Source organism: Gopherus evgoodei, chromosome 2 (assembly GCF_007399415.2).
Source record: "Gopherus evgoodei ecotype Sinaloan lineage chromosome 2, rGopEvg1_v1.p, whole genome shotgun sequence".
NCBI classification, from domain to species: domain Eukaryota; kingdom Metazoa; phylum Chordata; order Testudines; family Testudinidae; genus Gopherus; species Gopherus evgoodei.
Window position 1 is genome coordinate 176899607 of NC_044323.1, and position 27347 is coordinate 176926953.

Consider the following 27347-nt stretch of genomic DNA (forward strand, 5'->3'; position numbering starts at 1 on the left):
ACTGTTATAAAGAGAATGAGCAAAATTGGTAACATAAGCGGGAAGGGAGGCCCAGCTTCTTCAAAGACTTAAGGGAATCTGGTCTGGTCTCAGTTAAACTAGAGGCTGCAGCTGGGGGTGAAAGATGTGTATGAAAGAATTTGACAGTAGGACCCATTTCAGGACATTAAAAAAACAGAGCATGTATAAGAAAAACAAAAGGAGCATGTGAACTATACTTTCTAAGGCAACTACAGCTTACACCTTTAATAATAGTACCTTTCTAATTCCTTCAGTTTCAGCTTACAAACTGTACTACTAGTCTATTGCAGAGTATAATTTACTGCTATTCACCCTCTAACAGAGGTGGCCAAATTTACTGACCCACTGAGGAGCAGACTGATCTTCAGAAGTTTGAGAGCTGGGCACAGATGCCAGGGCCTGGAGCTTCCGCCCTGTACCACTACCCCACTGCAAGGCAGAAGCCTGGAGCTCCCCCGAGTCTGGTAGGCAGAGAATGAGGCAGGGGACACGAGGAGCTCCATGAGCTGCACTTTAAGAGCGCCGCACATGCCTTGGGAGTGGCAGTTTGGCCACCTCGACCCTATACCTTTTAATGTACAAACTTGTATTCCAGCATTAGCTTTTGTGAAGCTTTGTGCCAGGAATCCTAAGGCTAGTTTGCCACCTAAGAAATGTCATAACTAAATTGTAGGTGTGTGCCAAAGTTCCAGTTTTCTTTTAACAGGTAGCAGCACCAGAAACCAAAGATAAGAGTTTTGGAAATTGCTTCTACTTCTGTTACTTGTTTCTTCACTGTTCCATAGCAACTTGAGCTTAACATGAAAGTTTGATTTTGTGAATTAGAGTGTGGGCAACCATCAACTATGAATTAACTACTTAAGCATTTTGTTTCAGTCTCTTCTAGGCACAGAAATTCATAGAGCCAATCATCCAGGAACCTGTACACCCTTTCAAGTTGGCAAGAAGTTAGAGGTAACTGAAAATTTTCCTAGTCATTGTAAATTTAACTGACCTTTTGAAGTGTTTCAAGAGGATAATAGAAGAATATAAATAAGTTATGTTCAGAACACGAGCTGCTGCTGCTTTCCCCCTCCCTCCCAACACAGCACTTTATTCTTTTTACAGATGAGCTCAGGCTTTTGGTTTGTGTACAACAGTTCAATATAGAGGTAGCTTTTAAAGTAAAGGTGTTAAGTCTGCTTAAATACATGTGCACAATTAAATTACTTGCAGTCACTTATCAGCAAAAATAATCTCAATACCAATCAAGCTTTTTAGTGCTATACCAGTACTTTATTTAACAAAACAAACTACAAAAAGCTAAGAATTTCAAGTTAGTTTTACCAAAAAAACCTAGAGATGTAGTTTCAAGAGTGATTTTGCTTTCTCTCAAACTGTTTAAGAATTTGCAGGTAAGAAAAGTAAAAATTCAATCTGTATTTCAGTTGTGGTATAACTTTAATGAGCTGAACCTCAGTTGTCCAGAACAGTTTGTCCCTTCACTTTCAAAAGGGTTCTCAAAGTGGGTCTGTAAACCATATCTGTAAAGAGCATGTTCCCTCCCATTGAAAATCATAACATTGCTGTAACTAAATTGTTTACATGGAAAAGTGATTAAGATGGTTAGTGTACTGCAACCAGAATGAGGAGAGTGAAGTCAGCTTCTGAACCTACTTTTACAGTGAAAGTTCCTTGTGGTTCTGTTCATATATTTAGCAAAATAGTATGGTATATAAAAAAAAATCCAGATTCTTACAGCCCTGTAAGGCTGCTGCACTCTTATTCAGTATGACCACTGATCAAGTAAAGGGCATAAGTCTTCTATACAGCAATCACCACCTCTTCAAATCAGGGTAGGGCCAAGTCTTGCAGCACAATACTGAAAATCCTGACAAGTATTACATGAGCTACTTCTATGAATTTAGCATTTTTCATCTTCAAAGGAACTTAACATTAACTCCCTCACAGAGATTGGGACTTGTATTTGACCTTTTCCCCTAGCTGCCATAAATTCAGTGCTGTTCAATGTAAGTAATGGGTCTTGAGCACCAGCAAGGATTTCAAGAGTCCTTTATAAACAGTGCATAAAGACTGAAGTATTACTCCCTTTTCACAGATCTGTACAGCCATGTTAAATGTCTCTCAGGCATACTAAATCTGCAACAGGCCTATCACTAGAACCCTCTCCATCTAATTTCTTGGTCTATGCTTTAGCTACTTGGTCATGGTTCTTCAGGGTACTTCATACAAAATTCTATTTGCAACTCTGGCTTTAGTCACTTCCTCTTGTATCAGATTTGCCTGGAAAGCAGTTTATTCAGATTTACTTCTGTGCTTATTTGTTTCTCCCAGGCTGAAATTTCAGCGAAAGAGCATTTGATAGTAAGATGAAGGAAAAAGGTGCATTGATAATCTGAATTGTTTAAGACACATACTCAAATTAATAGTCAGCATGCTACTGAGCACTAACAATGTGAAACTGATTTTTAATGCAAGCTTTCCTTTGGGAAAGTAATTAATAGCTTTTCCTTTTTAGACTAAAAGTTAGTGACCTGATGAAATACCCAATAGGTGCACAAAATAGGCTACCTACACCCCTTTAAAGTAATATAGGCAATCCTAAAAAGCTTTAATACTTAACTCGTAAGTGTGCAATTGCAGATGGTAAGATAGCCCATTATGGCATACGACCAAGTTGTATGTAGCTACTTAGACACCTTAGTGTACTAGATTGATTATTTTAGCATCTTCTCTCAGCACATGGATCAATTATTGCTACAGGCTCAGCCATTTCACACACAACTGCAGTATTGCTAAATTTTAACTATAGTATATTAAACGGGGACAAGAAATTGAAACCATGCTATTTCATACATGCAAAGTACTTAATGGAGAGTCAAAAGTAGGAAGATTCTCCCCAAGAAGCTGTTGGGGGTTGCTTACTACAATTTAGTGATATATAAGTCAATGGTGAGTTGCACTATAAGCATTTCATTTCAGTGGTGAAAGTAGTGCCTTAAAAAGAAATTAAATTAAGCAAACGTGATCACTACAGCTCAAGTCACTAAGTAAAATGAGCATACTGTAACCCCCCACCACAAAGTTTTCGTCTTACATCATACCCAGCCTCTACTGCAACACCCCATGCAAGCTTAGAAATGTGAAGACTGGCTCTATTTCCTTCTGTGCCACATACAGCCACCTTCTTCCTCCCTTTCCAACTGGCTAGGTGCCCATTAAGTGTGACTTTGATTACCTGATGTAATGGAGATATTTAAACAATTGGCTCTCCTTAAAAAAACCTGTTATATCACTAAGTTAGTAAAATCAATTTATACAACTTATTTTTGAAAGTTGTTCCAGTGGTAATTATTCTTAGTTCTATTTTACATTAAATTGCTCCACTGCTGGGAAAGATCAAGAGTTCAGTTCAACTTAGATGGAAGTATCATATTTGACAGTTATTTCTAAACAGTACACTCACCTGAGTTCTGTGTAGTTTAAGAGCTGTATCTAATTACAGCTCAAGTTGTACCATGTATCTGTTTCAGAAGTATTAAGAATGAGGGCCACTTTCTCATTTACACTAAGGTGAAAGAATGAAGTTGGCTATTCTAAATTGCTAGCGTATGGAACCCCCATCACAGTAATTGTGATCTGATCCTTTGCTGTTGTACAGTGCAGAGGGTTTGCCTCCTGTGTGAAGACTGTTTCCAATGCAACTACTCGCATCCAGAATTGTCCGTAGGAATGTGGATGGAGATAACACTATTTCCAGACTTCAAACTGACTCTAGGAGAGATGTTGAATTCACTAAGAATCTTTCCAGTATGTGATGATGAGCAACCATAAATTTAAGCACCAGGCATAATCCTGAGATTAAAATCCAAAGGGTTCAGTCAGTTTCTCCCCCGATGAATTAAATGCTTTGCTGAATCAGGAGAAGTATGACTATAACATGATAAACCATCCTCCATTTAGCTGAAGTGGCTTGTTGCTTGCATTAGCTGATGTATAAAGTTGTTGTTTTGAAGGTAGCATTGAACTGATTAAGTGTATTTGATTTACTATAGGGTGACCAGACAGCAAGCATGAAAAATCAGGACAGAGGGTGGGAGGTAATAGGAGCCGATATAAGCAAAAGATAAAATCGGGACTGTCCCTATAAAATCGGGACATCTGATCACCTTAATTTACTATGATCGGCCTGTACAAGATTTTTTTAATAATCTTTTAGATCCTGCAATGTGGTAATTAAATGTTCTTTACTGGCTAGTTATATGTTAAGTTTGTAAGTCAAGCACTGTTAAAAACGGGAAACAGATGTTTTCTAAAGTTACTTTCCACATCAAGACAAGAGAGTCAAAATACTTTACACTTCATTTACAGGGAAGTTTATAGTACAGTAGTGCCAGCAGAGGGAGTTTCAGACCTTAGACTCTGTTTCACACTGAGTGTGCTGAAGTGCTTTGCAGGTATTGTTCATCTGTCATTGGCTCAGATGCTCAGTCCCTGCAGAACAAAGGCAGATCAAGAAATAAGCACCAGGAAAACTATAAAACTAAACTACAAGTCCCAAATCACTACCTTTCCCAAACTGAGCAAAGTTCAAAATGATGACTAGGGAATTTTTAAAAAAGATATTTAAGCACCTAATGATTCAGACAGGTTAGATTTTCAGAAATCTATCTATATTTTTAGATACCTAAATATCTGTATAAAAGATGACTATGTTCCTTCCTTTTACTGTCAGAGAATGCAGCACTGAAATCCAGTTGCCTATACCAAAACTTATTCTCCTATACATTTTTAGTGACAGACCTGTACTTTAGTTTGATGATTACTATAAACTTGAGTCTTCTACAAAACAAATCCTATTTGAGGGTGCATAGCACTGTATCTTTTAAATGTATGTTGAACTAGCATGTATTTAATAATGGGAATATACTGGAATTATCAACCTGAAGAAGCAAGTTAAACAAAACTTGCATGAAGTACAATACAATTTAAGTATTTCCAATAGCTGTCATTTCACTACAACTCAGCTACTTTAAAAAACTGAGTATTTTACAACAAAATTTAAGTACTTCACTAAGTTCAAAACTTCACAAGAGAAAGGGTCAAAGTTAATTTCTTTTTTACTGTCATTTAAGAACTCAGATTTATACACCTGCAGGTTATATTTGAAATTAAAATTTGTTTACAAAAAGTCTCTTTACTGTACATTAACTAGAGTCTCTGCATAACATACAACTTCATAACACAGTTATCTTTTGCATCCAATATAATCTATGAAACTCAATACATTTTGCTACTTGTGATTCTTCTAGTTTTTGTAAGGAGGGGGAAGTCACTGAACACTAATTGGGGCCTATTGATTACTTGAGCAAGCATTCCATGGTCCAATATCCCAGAACTGTTGGCACCAGTTAAATAAACTAACAATTTAAACAGATTAACAGGGCGACGGTGTAAAAAGAATCATTTATAGAGGTTACATACCATTCCATGCTTCACAAATTTTGCTGCTGTAAAAATCCCTCTAACATTTATACAAATACATTTGGATTCTTAGGCCTCACAATGTGCGCATTATATCAAACAGCAGCAAAAAAATTCTGAACCGCTAAAAGCAGTTACACCTGTTTGTGCCTTTAGAACACTAACTACTTTTTAAAAAGTCCAGATAATCAGTGCATAATCACTGAAGTAGGAACATACAAAAAATCCTAACAAAAGTAACTATGTGTGCAGCAAAGAATGAAGTTCATAGCTTTAGGATACTACAAAATAAAAATGCATGAAGACTCTTAAACAGGATACACTCTGAAGAGATTAGGCAACTACACATTTGGAAAAAAACACTTCAGAAAGGTTTGCAGATGACAAGCCAGCAGTACATAGGACTCTAAAGGCACATTTCATGTAGCACAATGATTCTGTTCAGATCAACTGTTTATACACACACACACCTTAATGGTTAACTCTCATTCCCCCTGCCCCCAAAGCAGTTTTGTTATCTTAAAGGGATGAGAAGTATGTTTTCAGCAATGTTATCACCAGTCAGATAAATTGATCAGTCCAAATAGTAAGTAGTATTTTCCTCATGTTGATATGGATTCTGTGCACTACTGCAATCCAGGAAAAAAAAGGGGCAGCAGGGGCAGGATTAGTAAAGGCTGAATTGTTGTATTAATTAACATTTACTCATCAGATCCCACTGATCTCTTCTGTACCCTTTTGCGCGGCAACCGCCTTGGTGAAGCTTTATCTGAATGAGAAAAGGAGACAAGATTACCTAAACTGCTGCAAATAGTACATCAGATTAAAAGGGCACATTTTTCTTTTTTTTAAAAATATTCTTATGCTTTTCTTGAATAGAAATGAAATTGCTATTTGGCTTTCCAGCACACTGCCATGCAAGAGGCAGATTGAGATGAAAGAGAAACTTACTTGATTGTTTTTGAACATGCTAATACCATAGTATTTAAAATCTATTTAACTTCAGGGCATATAAATGTTCATGTTCTTCGACACGTACTTCACAGGACTGACTATATTTAGTTGTTTGTAAAAAACAAACTAAAAATGCTAAAATACACCCTAATGAAAGGTGCTTTGCATTCAAAACATTAATCTGTACCCAGCTAAAAAGATTACACACTATCAGTTCCTTTAGAAGCTATGCCAAAAACCCTACACTTACCTTCCATTAACTAAACACTTTCCACAGTTTGCATATTATCATCTTCTAGCATCATATCAACCTCTAGAGAGTAATGCTTTACCAGCTGACAGCTGGAATCAAGTATTCCTTTAATAGTTTGTGGTAAACTCATCAGAATTCAGCAGGGCAAAAGAGATTAGCCATAATGATTTTAAATCCCATGACTCTAGGAATCATTCAAGCTTCACAATACTATAACAATCATTTGATATTTAATCCTGGGGTAGTTTACAAAACTCATTATGGCAGGTCTACAACTGTCCTTTGCTCTAGGGATGCTTTTTGTGCAAACAAAAACAGTAGATGAATTTTCAGTCCTTGTATAAGACAAGTGCAGCTATTCATGAGTGGGGGGAAAAGATATCTAGATCATTGGTACCTTTATAGATCTGTTTTTACAAATGCTTGTTAGGATAAGACTTCAAATATGGGTCCTCAACAATCTCACTACTGAAAGTGTACAGAGATTCCCAGACAAACTTTACTCTACCTTTTGAAAGCTGTAAATATACAATTTTTTAAAAAGGGAGGAAAAAGTCTTAAATCTACATAAACATCTGAAAGCCAGGAAGCTCAAGGCTATTTCAGCATCACATCGCTAATTAATGCAACCCAAAATATAAATCCATGCCTAAATTTGAACCCCTAGCTCCAGGGAGAGTATTTTATCCCTTGTTTAGACCCCTATCAATCTCTCCATTTTACTCTGAAGTCCTCTGGTGCTAATTTATGCACTTTCATAATTCTGATACACATTCCCTCTACAAACCTCCTTATTCCTTCTAGTGTCTTTTATACCATTACCTCCAAACCAAAAGACCTGTGGAAAGAAATACGTAGGACACAGGAAGGGACCAAATAGTTTTATAGCATTTCACAATTATGATGCAGTGTGCAAACAGCCACTCCTTAAACCTTTATCGGTAAGAAAATACTACTCCTATTTTATTGATAGGGAAACAGGCACAGGAAGTTTAAGTAGTCTGCCCACAATCACAGCAACTCAGTGTCAGCCTGAAGATTATAAACTAGGTCTCAATAGCATTCGTGCCTAATCCAGCAGACCAGTGTCCCTTACGAGTCATATAATTGTCAGTTTTCTAGTAGTTACTCTTACACTTCACATGCTACATTATCTAAGGCCACAGATCCATAAGCACTATCACTTCCATCAGCTTGCACAACTTATTTCATACAGTAGGTGCACACTGTGATATTCTCCTGGATGCTGCTGCAGTACTCACCTACCTTTCTCCTTGTCCTGGTCATGAGTAGTTCCACATCATAATAAAAATTTGTAAAATTTCACAGATTTGACTGTGTGCAAAATTCTACATGCAAGAGATATTATGGCATATGCAGTTACTTGTATTAAAAGTGAACTAACTGTGTTTAAAATGAGATCCATGACCTTGTTACGTGTGCATGATTTTTGTTCTTTTCACTATAAGTTTCCTCACAATGGCAGCCTTCATCTATGCAATACTATGAGGGGAATAAAATGCTGTGCAATTTAAACTAGACTACCAAAACAAGAGTCACAAGAATAATAAAACTAAAGGAGGATCTATATCTGTTAAATGTTGCAATATGTTTACCTGCAACACCTAAACTTCTGTTGTAATCTTACTAGGGCTGTTGATTAATTGCAGTTAACTCAAGCAATTAACTCAAAAAAATTACTTGCGATTAAACATATTAATCATGATTAATCGCAGTTTTAATCGCACTGTTAAACTATAGAATACCAATTGAAATGTATTAAATACTTTTTGAAGTTTTTCTACATTTTCAAATATATTGAACATAGAATACATGTATAGTGCTCACTTTACATTTATTACAAACTTATTTTTACAGTGAAATATATATTTCCAGTCACACCACAGAGATTGCATGACAGTACTTGTATCATGAAGGTGCAACTTACAAATGTAGATTTTTTTTTGTTACATAACTGCACTCAAACACAAATGTAAAACTTCAGAGCGTACAAGTTCACTCAGTCCTACTTGTTCAGCCAATCACGGTTGCTTACATTTATGGGAGATAGTACTGCCAGCTTCTTATTTACAATGTCACCTGAAAGTGAGAACAGGTGTTTGCATGGCACTTCTGTAGGCAGCACTGCAAGGTATTTACATGCCAGCTATGCTAAACATTAATATGCCCCTTTATGCTTCTGCATATGCTTCTGCTTTATGCATTCCAGAAGACATGCTTCCAAGCTGATGATGCTTGTTAAATGTGTTAATTCAATTTTGACTGAACTACTTGGGGGTAGAATAGTATGTCTATTACTCTGTTTTACTTGCATTCTGCCATATATTTCATGTTATAGCAGTCTTGGATGATGACCCAGCACATGTAGTTCGTTTTAAGAATACTTTCACTGCAGATCTGACAAAACCCAAAGAAGGTATCAATGTGAGATTTCTAAAGATATCTACAACACTCGATTCAAGGTTTAAGAATCTGAAATGCCGTCCAAATCTGAGCAGGACAAGCTGTAAAGCATGCTTTCAGAAGTCTTAGAAGAGCAACATTCTGGTGCAGAAACTACAGAACCAGAACCACTGAAACTAAAAATTAACTTTCTGCTGGTGGCATCTGACTCAGATGATGAAAATGAACATGCATTGGTCCGCACTGACCTGGACTGTTATTGAGCAGAATCCGTCGTCAGCATGGACACATGTCCCCTGGAATGGTGGTTGAAGCATGAAGGGACATATGAATCTTTAGCGCATCTGGCATGTAAATATCTTGTGAAACTGGCTACAGCACTGCCAGGTGAATGCCTATTCTCACTTTCTGGTGACATTGTCAACAAAAAGCAAGCAGCATTATCTCCCGCAAACGTAAAACTTGTTTGAGTGACTGGCTGAAAAAGAAGTATGACTGAGTGGACTTGGAGGCTCTGAAGTTTTACATTGTTTTACTTTTGAATGCTGTTTTTTTTGTACACAATTCTACATTTGTAAGTTCAACTTTCATGATAAAAGGGATTGCATGACAGTACTTGTAGTATTAGGTGAATTGAAAAATACTATTTCTTTTGTTTTTTTACAGTGCAAATGTTTGTAATAAATATAAAGTGAGCACTGTACACTTTTTCTGTGTTGTAATTGAAATCAATATATTTGAAAATGTAGAAAACATCCAAAAATATTTAAACGGTATTCAATTATTGTTCGTGCGATTATTTTTAAAATTGCTTGACAGCCCTAAATCTTACCAGTGCTTTCATGCTATTACAGACTCCCACATGCAGCGATGAATTAGAATTTTATCAGAGACCAGTTAATGTGGATGCATAGTAAAAACCCCTCAGTTACTATAAAGCACCAAAGTTTGAATGCCTCACCTTTTCTACTCTGCACTGAAGCCACAGGAAAGCAAAACAGAAGACAGCAAAAGAGAAGTTAGAAATACCCACAAGTATTCAAACAGCCTAAGAAAAATCAGATACTGAATTTGGGTTTAGCATTTTTAAACAGAAGTAGTGATATTTAGGACTCCAATACAACTACACCACCGTAGTCTTAATGTTTTGTGTTCGATAAGTACAAGATCATACACTTTGATGATCATTTGATAGTCTTAAATGTGTTCATTTTACAGACTGAAAACCTGGGGGGGGGAGGGGGGTGGAAAGAATGAGAAAATGTCTTATTCCACTAGGACTTCTCAGCAGCACCCCTTCAGAATTCTGTGATCAAAACTTTGGTTGGAAGGTGAGCAGTGCTGAAAGCCAGTCTATGAAAGCATAGGTAAGAAAGAAAAGGTGTTTGTTTTTTTTTTTTAAATAAAAAAGCCTCTATATAGATCACTTCTCCCATGTAACACCTATTTTGGACTTCGTTTCTAGCTAACCAGTGAAATGGAATCTAATGAAAAATGACTAGCAGGCAGGCAGGAAAAGTTTGTGGTGGCTGCCACTGTTAGCTCTACAAATGTCTGTTTAGAGTCTACCTTTAAAAACAGCTCGCTATTTAAAAATAGTGAATTACTGTGTAATACGCAAAAGAGTTATTACAAAAAGGTGCATATGCTTAAGATACTTCTAGACTGAACGTGTTTCATGAAGCAGATGGCTTAAGAATCTGGAAAAAAAAAAGTTTAACAGTTTGATAAAAGAAGCGAATCATACCACAGTTGTGAAAGGCTTACTACTTACTGATCTGATTTAAAGTTTCTTGAGGAATCCAGCTCATGTCAACATCATTTTGATTTGATGTACCCATCTCTACTTTCTGTGCTGGTCTCTTTCTCTGGAAGAGTTTGAGGCAAGAATATGTTTATCTCACACAGAGATGTGTAAAAATTTGCCTTCCATCAGAAAGCTTTATGTAGTACAAATGTCAGGGTATTAAACCTAAATAAGGAATTCCTGTATTTAGTAAAAGCCAACTGTCATTAAGCAAACACAAAATAATACACCTTTAAGCTTGTGACCAGCTACAGTGTCAACCCCTCCTTGTAGCCTAACTTTAGCAAACTCTTATAAAGTATCAGATCTTACGCTTTTAAATTCATATTATCCTCATTCCATGTTGTAGGAATTATATATAGATACCCATACAACTCCATACGTATCAGTGATGCAGTATTAAATAATTACCACAAAAAAAAAGCACAAATCTACAAAACACTACCCTTATCTCCAGTGTACTTATGATCTACCGTTTTAAAAAAGTTAGGATTTTTCCTTAATAGCATTCTATTATTACTCTTTGAAGTCAACATCCTTGTGGTACCTGGAGTGTTGAGTTACACTTTCACTAGATGTACTATTTGGCCAAATCAGTATGACGACAACCATTAGTTGCAATATTATGATAGTGTTCAAGTCCCAGGCCTATCATGCTAAGTAAATATAAACATGTAGGAAAACGTGATCCCAGTCCCAAAGGTTACAATACAAGTTAAGCCAGGGCATTAACAGCTGACATAACAGCAGGAAATGAGGAAGGGAATGAGTTGTATGGAAAATAGATTCCCATACAACTTCATACATATCAGGAAATGAGGAAGGACTTCAATGAGGTTGTAAAGAGTAGGTGAAAATGTAGTTTTGTAGCTACATTTGGAAAACACCAGAGCCTTTTATGCCACAAGGCTGACCATTGCTATGGTGGAAGAAGGTAAGCAAAGGTACAGTGGTAGACAAGCAACTCATCAGCATAATTTTTTCAAATTACAAAACAGCTCACAAGACACATTTCTATTTAAAGGCTAGGAGGAATTATAGTATCAATCTGCTTCCCTTCAATTTCACTGATCAAAGTTAAATTTTCATGAGTTCTTTTGTGCCATAACAGACAATAAAAGGTGTATTGCTCTGAGTGGAAGCTAACACCTAATCATATACAGTATTCTGTTGATGCTGAAGAAGTGCATGTACATAATTGCTTACTTACTTTCCTAGATTCTAGCAGTTGATGTAGACCGACAATGACAAGTAGGCCAAGTCCTGCCAGGAACACGTACATGAAGATTCTTATTTGGTAAGAGAGGAAAAAAATAAGTAGGGTCATCTTCAGTTTGAAGTCTAATCAGTTGTTTAAAACAAAGAATGAGAAGTAATTGCAGAAATTTTATCGGGTTCTTGGAGTGCCTCTGCATATTGTGCGACTTTTTTTTTAAAAAGTGCTCGTAAAGCAAGTTTTGAGGTCTCTCTCCTGTCTCTTTCAGGAGAAAGAATGGACGGTGAGAAATAATGAAGCTTAATACAAAGTACTGTGAAATACAGAGTAAACCAAATTGAGTTGTTTGGCTCTGATAAGTTACAATAACCTTAACTTGGAAAAAACAGGGCAAATTTTCATACAAAAGTGCCATTTGGCAGACTTCAACAAATATGTATTTAGCTACTGACATTTCACTAGGTTCACATTTGCTGAAGTTAACATGACATACCAAATTCTAAAATGGGGTGTGTAAGAAAGAGAGAGAGAGAGAGAGAGAGAGAGAGAGAGAGAGAGAGAGAGAGAGAACAAACAAATGTCACCACCAATTTACTAATCAGTTACAAAAGCTATAAGACCCCATTACATAATCACTTCCGTAGTATACACCTCCTCAATGTACATGTTACAAGAATACCCTGAAGTCTTTACTGATGACGGAGCATCCTAAGAAATGGGTACCTAAATTAGAACTTATGGAGAGAGTTTTCTACAGCTGAACTCTGAAACAGCCTGTACATTTCCTAGACTAAGTGGATAGCTGAATTCTTTTTCCATAGATTCCAATTATCGTTTAAGTCTCATTCAGTATTTAAGAGGTTAGGTTCCCTTATTCTTATGAACAGTAGATCATCCTCCAAGGTATTAAACTAACCAATTTTTACAAGCCGAAGCTGACAAGAAGTTCTAAATCTATGAACCATAAAAATTATTGCGCCAAGTATCAGAGGGGTAGCTGTGTTAGTCTGTATCCACAAAAACAACAAGGAGTCCAATGATACCTTAAAGACTAACTGAGTTATTTGCATCTGAAAAATTGAGTTTTTTTATCCATGAAAACTTATGTCCAAAAAAATCTCTTACTCTAAGGTGCCACCAGACTCCTCCTTGTTTTCGTAAAAATCATTGCAGAAAGAGCTTTATCAGCTTAATTAAGGAGGGAGAAACAGGAAACTTGGAAATGGCAGAGATGCTTAATGACCTCTTTGTTTCCATCTTCACTGAGAAGTCTGAAGGAATGTCTAACATAGTGAATGCTTATGGGAAGGGGGTAGGTTTAGAAGCTAAAATAAAAAAAGAGCAAGTTAAAAATCACTTAGAGAAGTTAGATGCCTGCAGGTCACCAGGGCCTGATGAAATGCATCCTAGAATACTCAAGGAGTTAATAGAGGCGGTATCTGAGCCTCTAGCTATTATCTTTGGAAAGTCATGGGAGACGGGAGAGATTCCAGAAGACTGAAAAAGGGCCCCATCTATAAAAAGGGAAATAAAAACAACCCAGGAAACTACAGACCAGTTAGTTTAACTTCTGTGCCAGGGAAGATAATGGAGCAAGTAATTAAAGAAATCATCTGCAAACACTTGGAAGGCGGTAAGGTGATAGGGAATAGCCAGCATGGATTTGTAAAGAACAAATCATGTCAAACCAATCTGACAGCTTTCTTTGATAGGATAACAAGTCTTGTGGATAAGGGAGAAGCGGTGGATGTGGTATACCTAGACTTTGTAAGGCATTTGATACGGTCTCGCATGATATCCTTATCGATAAACTAGGCAAATACAATTTAGATGGGGCTACTATAAGGTGGGTGCATAACTGGCTGGATAACCGTACTCAGAGAGTAGTTATTAATGGCTCCCAATCCTGCTGGAAAGGTATAACAAGTGTGGTTCTGCAGGGGTCTGTTTTGGGACTGGCTCTATTCAATATATTCATCAATGACTTAGATGCTGGCATAGAAAGTACGCTTATTAAGTTTGCAGATGATACCAAACTGGGAGGGATTGCAACTGCTTTGGAGGACAGGGTCAAAATTCAAAATGATCTGGGCAAATTGGAGAAATGGTCTGAGGTAAACCGGATTAAGTTCAATAAAGACAAATGCAAAGTGCTCCACTTAGGAAGGAACAATCAGTTTCACACATACAGAATGGGAAGAGACTGTCTAGGAAGGAGTATGGCAGAAAGAGATCTAGGGGTCATAGTGGACCACAAGCTAAATATGAGTCAACAGTGCGATACTGTTGCAAAAAAAGCAAACGTGATTCTGGGATGCATTAACAGGTGTGTTGTAAACAAGACACGAGAAATCATTCTCCCGCTCTACTCTGCGCTGGTTAGGCCTCAACTGGAGTATTGTGTCCAGTTCTGGGCACTGCATTTCAAGAAAGATGTGGAGAAATTGGAGAGGGTCCAGAGAAGAGCAACAAAAACGATTAAAGGTCTTGAGAACATGACCTATGAAGGAAGGCTGAAAGAATTGGGTTTGTTTAGTTTGGAAAAGAGAAGACAGAGAGGACATGATAGCAGTTTTCAGGTATCTAAAAGGGTGTCATCAGGAGGAGGGAGAGAACTTGTTCACCTTAGCTCTAATGATAGAACAAGAAGCAATGGGCTTAAACTGCAGCAAGGGAGATTTAGGTTGGACATTAGGAAAAAGTTCCTTACTGTCAGGGTAGTTAAACACTGGAATAAATTGCCTAGGGAGGTTGTGGAATCTCCATCTCTGGAGATATTTAAGAGTAGGTTAGATAAATGTCTATCAGGGATGGTCTAGACAGTATTTGGTCCTGCCATGAGGGCAGGGGACTGGACTCGATGACCTCTCGAGGTCCCTTCCAGTCTTAGAGTCTATGATTCATATGAATCTATGAATCAGAATCTTCATCAAACGACAGATATTTTCAGTAAGTTTTGGAAACTGATTTGCTAAGCAGGCAAATTCTAGTACATAGCCACCTGTAAATGCTTGGTACTTCTTCAAAAGAGTGACATAGGTGCTTTTGAAAATTCCACACACAATATTTTAGTGTATGTTTAACAAGTATGTACTGTGCCACATCCTTGCAACAAGTAGTGAGAGTACCACATAATTTTTTTTTTCCCAACAATTTAGTTGAATGCTCATAATGAATGCCTCTAATCCACAGATCAAGTAAAGCTGCTAAAAGTTTCCCCACAAGGAACTGCAAGCTACTTCCAGGGGCAAGTAATTCTGTTTTCAAAGCAATTCACCTTTAGCCTCTTTGCATTTCCCCAAAATTGTGAGAAGCGCATGTGTTAACTACAAATTAGACTAACAATTCACGTTGCCACCTGAAAAGAACCCCTCAGATTGCAACTTAGACTAATTTCAAACAGTGACTCAGAAGTAAAATTGTATACCACAAGTACTTCAGCCTTCAAAATGTGGGCATCTCAATATCCTGAGCCATCAGTGTCACCCTTCCTCCCTACAAATAATTTTATTTAGGAATACAGCCTCAGTTTGAGGCTATTCCTGCAATTACCAATAGGCCACACTTATGCTCTGGACTTGGCTCTCAGACAGAAAAGTAATGAAAACTATCCTATCTGAAATAGTAATATTATGACTATATTTTGAAATATGAATTAGGTACAGAATTTTTTTTTAAAGTCTCAGAAGTGCACATCCAATCAGTTTTATTTCACATTGAACAAGAACGCACAGCCTCTATTTCTGAGGTGTTGGGTTAACATTTCCTCTCCCCTCTTCTGAACGCTCTACCATCACCAGGACATGCAGGATTTCCAGCATTCCATGACATGAGGACAAAAGCATTTTTAAGTGGCCACATATAGCAGTACATTACGGCTGATGTACTACCAACAAAAACAAGTTCAAATTTCTCTTACGTTTCTCCATCCAATCCATCTTCTTTTTCAATAATTGTAACAGTTTGATTGAAGACAGCATCTTGGAACACGTTGCCCTGCAATAATGATGATTATTTTTTAAATCAATTTAACCTGTCATAATTGTAATGCCTTCCAAGGAAACGTGATGAGATTCTAAAACCTCTGCTGAGGACAAACTACTATGTGGAGAGCACAGGAACTGATTAGCTCACAACAAAAAGGTTATAGCTATGGGAGAAAACACTGCAAGAGGTTCTGAAACTGGAGCTAGCTGAAGACTTGCTGAGCAATACCTTTAGTAAGTACGTAGAATAAAAAAAATCTTACATAAGAACATGTGATACAGTGTCCATGGCTTTAGCACAAATACTATTACCAATTTCATGTCTTTCTGTACTGTGATAGAGATGTTCTATTGAGCACCAAGGATCTTATTACATTGTTCACTGGAGGGAACTTTCAAAGGTGCAAGAAGCTGTTAGAGGTTAAACTCCTTCGGAAAGTCAATGGGAGCCAAGCACCTTACTCCCATTAGTGCCTTTGATAAATCTTTTAAAAAGCTAATGACAACACCTGCCAGCATTTCTTACTCATTCAAATTCATGGGACTACACAAATCTCAGCCAGTGAGTTTACGAGATCTCAGGAGAAAGTCAAGATTTTCCGTAAAGACAGAGCACCATTCACTATCCTTATCTACACAGACACTAAGTGCTTTTTAAAACACTACCAATTGGGTTAGCCTTTCCCTTCCTGCCCACAATTCCACTTTAATTTGAAGAGTAAAAGTAATTCCAAAACCGGGCTTACATTTAAGTCTTTGTAGTTCAGATTTATAACCAGTCCGAAGGGACGACCACCCATAGGCTCTGCAGGGATGAACGAGTACTCAAATGTGGCCTGTTTTTGTGGTGGAACCACTGTGTTCAGAGGAAGAGCTGTGAAATTCTGAATGAAAAACTGATAGTCCTGAGGGTACCGGAAAGAGGCATCAAGAGACTCAACAATAAAATCCTCTGTACCCTTGTTGGTGAAGCCTACCAGGAACTTTACAATGTTGTTTGCAGGAAAGTCTAGAACATAACAATATCTTAAAGTTAGAAAAGTTTTTATATGCCATGCCAGTGTTAAAGTGCACAAGAATCCCAGTTTAAACTCAGCCCCAACAAAACTGTACAGTGCTTTATTAGAGCTTCAATATTGTTTTATGCATGTGTAATGCCATTTAAAACTAGAGACCAGTCAGCAACAGCCAAGCATTTGATAGACTGCTACATGACTTGTGCACATCTTACCTTCACCTTTCACAAACAAGATAGTTGTATCAGCGCTAGGTGAGGCTTTAGGTTCTCCTGATAAGTCTTCTTCGTCTTTTTCTTCTATCTAAGACAAGAGAATTTTTTAAAAACCTATAATAAATAGTGAAGCAAAGAATGTGCACATTTTATGAGAATCCTATACGTTAAGTATAACAAGTACTTTGTTGTGTGGCATTCTATAACAAAATTAGTGGGACAAAACATTACAGCTACTGCTGTTGCAGAACTATTCTGATGCCAACTCTCTGCTGTTTGCTTCATTTTGACCCTGAGCTGCTAGTTCTCCAGCGCTGTAAATGGCCACTGAGAGTTAAATGCAGCATGATTACCATATTCATAGGCTCTAGCGTACAAGAGGTGCTTAGAAGTTGGTAATCTAAAATTGTGGAGTCTTGTTTTCCCTGATTACATAGTTGTTTCTCTGTTTTTTAGAACGAGCAAAGAGCTTGGTCTAAGCCAAGGGGTATTTCGTCCTTCTGCATCTAGTTACTTTATAATAAAGTCCAAAACTGAGAACAAGGCATCCTTCTTGTAAATGATTGTCTATGCAATATAAAATTTGTTAAATGTAAATGTATTAAGAAGATTTAAGTAACAACTACTTAAATAGCCAAAATATAGTTCCCTGTTTACTAACCAAGATAGGTGGATATGTTTGTATAGTCTGTGTTATTAGATGACATGAGTAAATATTTAAAGCAGTGCAGTACTTTGACACTTTTTAGGAGTCAGAAGTCCTACAAGGAACTTACAAGGAAGATAATCTCAACTCACGTCTTGACAAACACCTTTCAATTCTACCTAAAGGATAAGGTTTCTGATAACAAAGGAACAGGAGAGTCATTGTTTAAATGAACAGTCTAAAAATAACTTCAAAAATTCAAGTAAGTTTCCATACCTACTCCAAGATGGCCTCAGTCGCTTATTAAAACAGACCTTACTTTTTATTGTCTACACTATATTCTGTAAGTTTTGCTGCAGACATATCTTTGTTTAAAGACTATTTCCACTGAATTTTAAGATGTTAAGGGTAAAAAAGCTGTATTGTGTTTGAACTCAGTCCCTTTAATTGTTCTTTGAGTCCACATTCTGGACAGGCCTCATTTTCTCATCCCTATATTATAATAGTATACCAATTGCCTGTCCTTCCATCTCCAAATAAGAGGATAGACTCTTGAAACAAGGAATCCTATATCTTGTAAAAATTTGGGGAGTGATTTCCTATTCATCTAGGAATTCTAAAGGCAGCAGCTATTTATAATAAAGATGTTTCTAGCCTGGTAAGGATATTACCAATGCTACAATCCTTGAAATGAGGTACACCTCATATTATAATATTGTTTTCTACTTGCAAAACTCTGTAGATATATTGAGGGAGATACTGTTAATCACAAAGTTAGAGTGTGAAGGTTACTTTTAACCAAGCGCTGTTAACTTGATGATCAGGGTTATGCTTCGATTAAGCTTACATTCTTATGTTTATTCCTGGACCAAATATTTTTTGAAGAAAATCTAGCACACAGGAAATGTTTAGAGTGTTCACTACTCTATTCATCCCTAGGACTTCAAAAATTTACCTCTATTCCCCTTTTAAACCCAAGAACTAAGCCTACTAACCAGAGAGAAAGATATCTCATGCCTCAATGCAAAGCCACATCTTGTGTCATTTCAAGATCAGTCCTATAATATTTGAACACTATATTTAACAATTTTCAACTTACTACTAGAGATGGTTAAATAGACAATGTACATTGAATGTATTCCATTAATACCACCAATATTTAATTCCTGCCTAATAGTATCTAACTGCTGTTAAGCTGGTCACGTACTATGGAAGGGCATCAAATAAATTTGATGAAAACCAGTAAAATGCATCAAATGTATTTATCAAACAGTAATCTAGTAATTTTTTGCTTTTATTATATATAAAAATCCACATACAGCCTCTACCAGGTATTTAACAGCTGAATGTTAAATCTGCCAGAGGTGACTAGTAACACTACATAAAATCATATCACATCAAGATTTTGAAATAGTTGCCTCAAAAAGGAAAGTGACATTTCTGGTGGCACGACAAATGTACTTTGGTGATTTTATTTCAGACTGCAGATGTAATTAATAGAAGCAAAAATATGCCTCAAAACTAGACTTCAAACATTATTGCAGGGCTTAAGTGAGACTTCAAAGAGACAATATGACAAACCAAATTTACACTGAAGAAATACCATTATCTTTTTAAGGGGAATGTTGAAGTGGGAAAAAGCATGAACTGTGCAATTTCAGTTAGTGTTCTCTTTTTAAGATGCTGTTAGGCACAGCCAGTGTTCCAATTACTATTTAATTGTTCCTCGTATATCCTTCCTAGTTGCCCAAATTGAAAGTCTTTCTAAGGTCCTTAATTATATTTTTCTTTAGCCACTTTAAAGAAATTAAATATGGTATACTAAAATTCATATCTCTAATCCATCTAACCTCTAATTTAAAGAAGCTGTATAATCTAATGCTTTGAAACAAAATGTATGCACATCTACCAAGTCTGTGGGTTCATCTTCTTCAACTTCAGCTTCATCATCTTCATCTTCAACTACCGTATCTTCCACTGCTTCTTCATCCTCCGTAGCATCTTGAGCTGCAACTAGTAAACTTGAACCTAGTAACAAAACAAGATGGAAATACCAGAAGTCACTTTCTGTAAGTGTGGTTGACTAAGGGGAGGTTGGGATCATATTTCGGCTTTCCAAGACTTACATTTACTGGTAAGAGAGAAATAACTTGAGGTTTTAGTTGCAAATTATGATGCAAAAGTTTTGGTCTGTATAAGCAGAAATCACTATCAGTTTGGAAACTGAAGTTTCTATTGAATAAGTTTAAAATTTAGTAATTTACGTACCAGCAATTTCAAAACAAATTAAAGCTTTGATGCACACAACTGCAGAGAAAAAAGTGAAAATAAGGTTTGTCAAGGTGTTTGCCTTAGGGTACTAGGAAGTAACCAAGCTGCTTCTTAGACTTCTGATTGTACCATGAATGTCTCATTATTGTAAGATTGTAACATTAGGTGTGGCTGATATGAAAAGTGTTCTTTATTTCTAACAGGTTTCAGAGTGTTAGTCTGTATCAGCAAAAAGAACGAGGAGTACCTGTGGCACCTTAGGCCACGTCCAGACTACACACCGTATCGGCGGATTAAAATCGATTGCTCGGGGATCGATATATCACGTCTTATATCGATTATATCGATTCCGGAACTCCATCAACCCCAACGGAGTTCCGGAATCGACACGGAGAGCCGCGAACATTGATCCCGTGCCGTCTGGACGGGTGAGTAATCCGATCTTAGATATTCGACTTCAGCTACGTTATTCACGTAGCTGAAGTTGCGTATCTAAGATCGATTCCCCCCCCCCCCCCAGTCTGGACCAGCCCTTAGAGATTAACAAAATGTATTTGAGCATAAGCTTTTGTGGGCTAAAGCCCACTTCATCAGATGCAGACAGTGGAAAATACAGTAGGAAGATTACACACACACAAACACACAGAACATGAAAAAAATGGATGTTGCCATGCCAACTCTAATGAGATGAATCAAATAAGATGGGCTATTATCAGCAAGAGAAAACAAAACGTTTGTAGTGATAATTAGAATGGCCCATTTCAAACAGTTGACAAGCAGGTGTGAGTAAAAGCAGCAGGAAAATTAGCATGGGGAAATAGGTTAGTTTGTGTAATGACTCTTCCACTCCCAGTCTTTATTCAAGCCTAATTTAATGGTGTCCAGTTCGCAAATTAATTCCAGTTCTGCAGTTTCTCACTGGAGTCTGTTTTTGAATTTTTGCTGTTGAATAATTGCGACTTTGAGGTCTGTAATCGACTGACCAGGGAGGCTGAAGTATTCGCCGACTAGTTTTTGAATGTTATAATTCTTGATGTCTGATTTGTGTCCATTTATTCTTTTGCGCAGAGACTGTCCAGTTTGGCCAGTGTACATGGCAGAGGGGCATTGCTGCCACATGATGGCATATCACATTGACAGATGTGCAGGTAAAAGCACCTCTGACAGTATGGCTGATGTGATTAGGTCCTATGATGGTGTCCCCTGAATAGATATGTAGACAAAGTTGGCAACAGGCTTTGTTGCAAGGATAGGTTCCTGGGTTAGTGTTTTTGTTGCGTGGTGTCTGATGAGTATTTGCTTCAGGTTAGGGGGCTGTCTGTAAGCTAGGACTGGCCTGTCTCCCAAGATCTGAGAGATCGTCCTTCAGGATAGGTTGTAGATCCTTGATGATGCGCTGGAGAGTTACACAAACTAACCTATTTCCCCATGCTAGTTTTCCCTCTACTGTTACTCACACCTTCTTGTCATCAGATCGAGGGACATGATCATTCCCTTCTATTAGACATTGGTGAGGCCTCATCTAGAGTACTGTGTCTAGTTTTCGGCCCCACACTACAAGAAGGATGTGGAAAAATTGGACAGAGTCCAGCAGCGGAGGGCAACAAAAAGGATTAGGGGGCTGGACTTATGAGGAGAGGCTGAGGGAACTGAGATTGTTTAGTCTGCAGAAGAGAAGAATGAGGGGGGATTTTATAGCAGCTTTCAACTACCTGAAAGGGGGTTCCAAAGAGGATGGATCTAGACTGTTCTCAGTGGTACCAGATGATAGAACAAGGAGTAATGGTCTCATGTTGCAGTGGGGGAGGCTTAGGCTGGATATTAGGAAAAAAACTTTTTCACTAGGAGGGTGTTGAAGCGCTGGAATGGTTACCTAGGGAAGTGGTGGAATCTCCTTCCTTAGAGATTTTTAAGGTCATGCTTGACAAAGCCCTGGCTGGGATGATTTAGTTGGGAATTGGTCCTGCTTTGAACAGGGCATTGGACTAGATGACCTCCTGAGGTCCCTTCCAACCCTGATATTCTATGATTCTAACTGTTTGAAATAGGCATCCTGATTATCACTACAAAAGTTTTTTCTCCTGCTGATAATAGCCCACCTTATTTGATTAGTCTCAGAATTGGTATGACAACACCCTTTTTTCATGTTTTGTGTGTATCTCTCTCTCTTCCTACTGTATTTTCCACTGCATGCATCTGATGAAGTTGGCTTGAGCCCACGAAAGCTTATGCTCAAATAAATTTGTTAGTCTCTACAGTGGTGGCCCCCAACCTTTTTTGTCTGGTGGGTGCCAGACGACGAGCCGCCGAAGACAGTTGCCGGTGGACAAGCATCCGCCGAAATGCCGCTGAGAAGCGGCAACATCAACAGGTGTCACTGCCAAAATGTCACCAACAAGCAGCATCAGCCAGAGGTGTCGCCGCCGAAAAACAGTGGCATTTCGGCGGCGACGTCTCTGGATGCTGTTGCTTCTTGGCGGCATTTCAGCGGCAACACCTCTGAAGGACACTGATTCTTGGCAGCATTTCGGCAGCAACGCCTCTGGAGGACACTGCTTCTTGGCGGCATTTCAGTGGATGCTCGTCCGCCAGACAATAGGCAGGCGCACATAAATTAATTCAGGCAAGTGAATCTAACTGTTATTGTTACACCTAAAATTACCTTAACTGAAAAGGAGAAAGAAAATCCCTATTTACTTCATGCATTTGACAGTATTTCATGTGCAATCAGTTTTATTATTTCCCTTGTGGGCCCAAACCTGAGCGAGGCCTGGCGGCATTAACCTACCTACAAATAAGTAGGAAAGGTACTGTTTTAAAATATAGTAGAATAGGACAGTAAATGCAAAAAAAATTGTCAGGGAGGTCAAGGGTAGATACAGGACCTGGAGCTATTCAACTCATTTTAGATTAACAGATTTCAAGTTCATGGTGACTTTTCACTGTTACAGAAACAAAATTAATTCACCTGCTTTGGAAAAATCCAAAGTTATTAAGTTTAAGTAACTTGTAAGCAAAACAGCAGCTATGCAGGGCACTTACTCCCAAACAGGCCAGGAGCAATGCTCCTGGACCAGAGAAAAATCTGGATTTAGTGTGGCACTAAAACAGTCTCATACAGATTGCTTATTATACCCCTCTGGTTGGCATCTCTCATTGGTTAGTTTAGGCAGTTCCCTGCCTATCCTGCTGGCTTAGTGGATTGCAGTCTATGGGTATGTGTATACTATCCACTGGATCAACAGGTAGTATTCAGTGTATCAGGGATCGATTTATCATGTCTTGCCTAGATGCGATAAATTGATCCCCAAATCGACGCCTGTACTCCATGTCAGCAGAAGGAGTAAACTGAGTCGACAGGGGGAGCCACGGCGGCCGACTCACTGCCATAAGGATGGCCAGATAAGTGGAACTAAGATACTTCAACTTCAGCTACGCAAATAGCATAGCTGAAGTTACGTATCTTAATTCAAACACCCCCCTGCCTCCCTCAGTGTAGCCCCAACTCTCAACTCTCCCAAACCTTAATATAGAAGCGTAGGCGCCTAATTCAGGCTTCTTAGATTGAAGTACCGTTCTTGTGATTTTCTAGGTGCCTAAAAATTAGGTGTCACAAGGTTCAGCATCACAATTACTAAATTCTTTTGTGGATCTAGGCCCAAATCCTCAGAGGATTAGCACATCAGTAGAATTCAAATGTTATGTTTAGCAATTTGTAGAAAAAGACTTTCAGAAACTTTTCAAGTTTACTGCTGAGCCACAACTAATTGAAATAATTTCAGCCCTAGAAGGTTTCAGAAAAAGTTAAGCGTTCGCGAATACTGGATTCGTAATTAAAGTTCTGACATAACCTTAACTATAGCCAGTGCCTGCTATGTTATTTTATATCTCACTACATAAAAGTGCTTCCTAAACCACACACTAATCTGTGCTCCCTTCAATGGATTTCAGAAGGAATGATGATGTGGCAATAGTAGAAAAAGAGAGCTGCTTTTTTGTGGGAAGAGGAACACATGATATATGATGCAGTACCCAGGCAGAAGAGCGTGCAAATACAGCACTGCCCTTCAGCCCTCTTTCAACTTAATATTATCCGTAATTTTCAAGGTATAAATCAGATACAATTACAGTGTAAACAGACGAGTGTGTTTTATTATTTGAAGGACACTTTGGGGCAGGGAAGAAGAGAAGACTGGCTGCCAAGGCATTTTCTTGCAGTTTTAAAGTAGGCACTCATCAATTTATATAGCAAGTCCAGAAAAACGACCCTTACAGCCATTTCAAGCTAATTTAGCAGCCGCTCTGCATAGTCACACAGTCCTTACTGGCTGCCTTGAAATGACGCCTCCCCGCCCCCACCCCCGGGGGCCGAAGGTGCCTGCTATAACGTTACTGCTCACTGCAACAACAGGACAGTCCCTGCCCCGAGGCTGGCAATCTGGGCGCGCTGGGGCTTGTGACACCTGCCAACGGTGTGTGACCGATCGCGGGAAGCCACTCGGCCGCCAGAGTCACCGCCTAACCCCGAGTACGGGCGCGGGCCGGCCCGGCTGCCAGCCCTGCGGCGCTTTGGGTGTCCAGGAGTCACTGGGGAGCGCAGCGCAGCACATGTCTGGGAGGAAGCCACAGGCCCGGGGCCGTTTGGTCGGGGTAGCCGCGTGCGAGGACCGGCAGCCGGAGTGGGGAGACCAGTGACACGTCAGCCTCGCGGCCAGCGAGCAGCTCAACCTCTCCGCGCCGCCCGGCTCGCGCTGGGGAAGGCGCCTGCCTTTGCCGCCGGCATGTCCAGCGCGCCCAGCAGTGCCAGGCACCAGGAAGGCAGGACCTGGCCGCCTCCAAACTGGACAGGGGCATCCCGGGCCAACCCCCCGCCCGACACTCCGTGCCCAGGATCTTGGTCTCTCCACCCACCCGGGGAAGCCCAGCCCCAGCCCCTCACGCGCTCGCCTGTTCCAGGAAGCGGTTGCTTCCCGTTCGAATTTCAAATATCAACGTCTCCCCGAACACGAGCGCGCGCGTTCTCACCCGGGCCGCCGCGAACTCCGCCGGGCAGCAGCGCGGCGGGAAAGGCCAACAGCACGAGCAGCAGCAGCTGGGTCGCGGATCTCATAGTGGCAGCTACCTAGCGCCCTCCGCGCCTGCTGCTCTTGCCCAAATGGCGATCACCATCGCCTCCATCCGGGAACCTGGCGCCCTCACGCCACGCACGTTCCCCGCCCCCGCCCCCGAACCGCAGAAGACGTGGCTCCGCCGGGGAAGCGGGAGGGGATCACGTGACTTAAACAACACGTACGCTTTCTTCTGGCCCTTAGGGCGCATGCCCAGAACCTCAAACGCACACGTGGGGGACGGACGGTCTCGTTTTCCAGGCCCCTAGTGCGCATAAGCAAGGGACTTTGTAAGCTTCACGTTGCGCATGTGCGAAGTTGTTTTTCTGTCAGCTTTATGGCCGGAGCACCTTTCCTCCCGCGCTTATGCGAAGGAGCTGGGGGACTCTGCGCCTACAGGGGTAGGGGGGTTGTCCCAATGCAGGCAGCTGTGAGGTGGTTACTGGGGGGGGCCATGCTATCTCTTGGCTGTCACTGTCCCCAGTAGCTTTGTGCCGTGACTACGTTTTGTCCATTTTAATAAAGTGATTTAACTCCGCAGCACCTCCTGCATTTATTTTTTGTGCCCTACTTTTTTCCTGCATGTGTGGGAGGGGAGAGAACTAACCCCACCCCAACACCTATGTCCTATCTCACCAAGACTCTCATACTGCTGGCTGGCAGCTCACTCTCACTGGGGTTAAATCAGTGGTTCTTAGTACTGGTGACCCCTTTCACATAGCAAGCTGCTCAGTCCAACCTCCCTCCCCCATACATTAAAAATACTTTTAAATATATTTAACACCATTATAAATGCTGGAGGCAAAGCGGGATTTGGGGTGGAGGCTGGCAGTTTATGACCCCCAGGTAATAACCTGGTGACCCCGAGGGGTCCTGACCCCCCGTTTGAGAACCCCTGGGTTAAATCAAGGCAGGACAGTTGCAACACCCACTCTCAGGCACTGGCTTCTCCATCTAAGATAGTCCATGTCTCATCGTGGCACCCCACATCTCTTCAGGGCAAGATACAGATAGATGAAATGGAGATGTCAGGCACTGGGGCTTTCCATGCTGTGTTGTTCACCACAACCTGACATCTCCAGAAGCTCAGATTAGGGTTTTGTTCAGTGCTGCTAATTCTCATGAGTGTGTTGCAAAACTTGTGGTATTTGGTGGCTTTTTTTCTTAAACCATGGGATCAATATGAGTTGTGTGTGCACGTGCTGTGCACTTGCCAGGAACAAATGCAAAATCTGCTTACGTCTTATCACAGTTAAGCAGGTGCCTATGTACTTTTCAACTGGGGCCTATAAGCCTGTTTCAATATCCTTTGAAGTCAATGGAAAGATGGCTGTTGACTTTTGTGAGCATTGGGTCAGGGCCCATATGTGTCAGAGTACTCTTGCATATAAAAGTGCTGTAATTTCAAACAGGCAACCATCTAGAAAAACTATTGGGCCTGATTTTGTGCAAACTAGTAAAAACCAGAGATGCCAAATTTTCTATTTAGTACTGTATTTCAAAACAATTCCTAATTTCTCTGAAGACTGTTGTTGAGAATTAAACTTTCTTAATATTATAATGAGTGAATTGTTTAATTAAACAAACTATGTCAAACGAACACTAATAAAGTTGCAAAGTCAATTACTCAAAAGTTAAAAATTTAACTTTAATTGGTTCTCCTTGCACATATTCATTATGATACAGTATTTAACTGCATGACCACATACTATTTTTTGCTTCATTCAGTGCTCAGGATTGATGGTGCTTACTTAACAAGCAGCTATTCAACATTTTGTTTTCTCTTAATAATTCTGTGCATGGCCCCAGGTCTTATTGCACAGTATCCAAATCCTGCTCTGAAGACAGAATTATTAATTTCCTCCAGAAGGCACTGCATAATTGGGCCTTAAACCTGCAGCTGCTTATTACATTATTCTATGCAGACTCTTTTGTATAACCTGCAG

General features: G+C 39.4%; 1 protein-coding gene across 3 annotated transcripts; it reads right to left on the reverse strand.

Moving 5' to 3' along the window:
• Window positions 1-1660: 1660 nt before the first annotated feature.
• Window positions 1661-25553, reverse strand: SSR1 (signal sequence receptor subunit 1). Of its 3 annotated transcripts, XM_030552352.1 has the most exons (10): window positions 25319-25553; window positions 19932-20050; window positions 17377-17464; window positions 16892-17154; window positions 16079-16155; window positions 12154-12232; window positions 10911-11004; window positions 10098-10112; window positions 6211-6274; window positions 1661-4515 (listed from the first exon to the last, which is right to left on the reverse strand). In XM_030552352.1, the coding sequence occupies exons 1-10, from the start codon at window positions 25401-25403 to the stop codon at window positions 4509-4511; spliced, it is 891 nt and encodes a 296-aa protein (XP_030408212.1). In that variant the 5' UTR covers window positions 25404-25553; the 3' UTR covers window positions 1661-4508. The 3 variants fall into 3 exon arrangements, with proteins under 3 accessions (XP_030408212.1, XP_030408213.1, XP_030408214.1); XM_030552353.1 differs by lacking the exon at window positions 10098-10112 and having other exon boundaries at window positions 25319-25551; XM_030552354.1 differs by lacking the exon at window positions 10098-10112 and having other exon boundaries at window positions 2470-6274; window positions 25319-25551.
• Between the last annotated feature and the right edge of the window lie 1794 nt (window positions 25554-27347).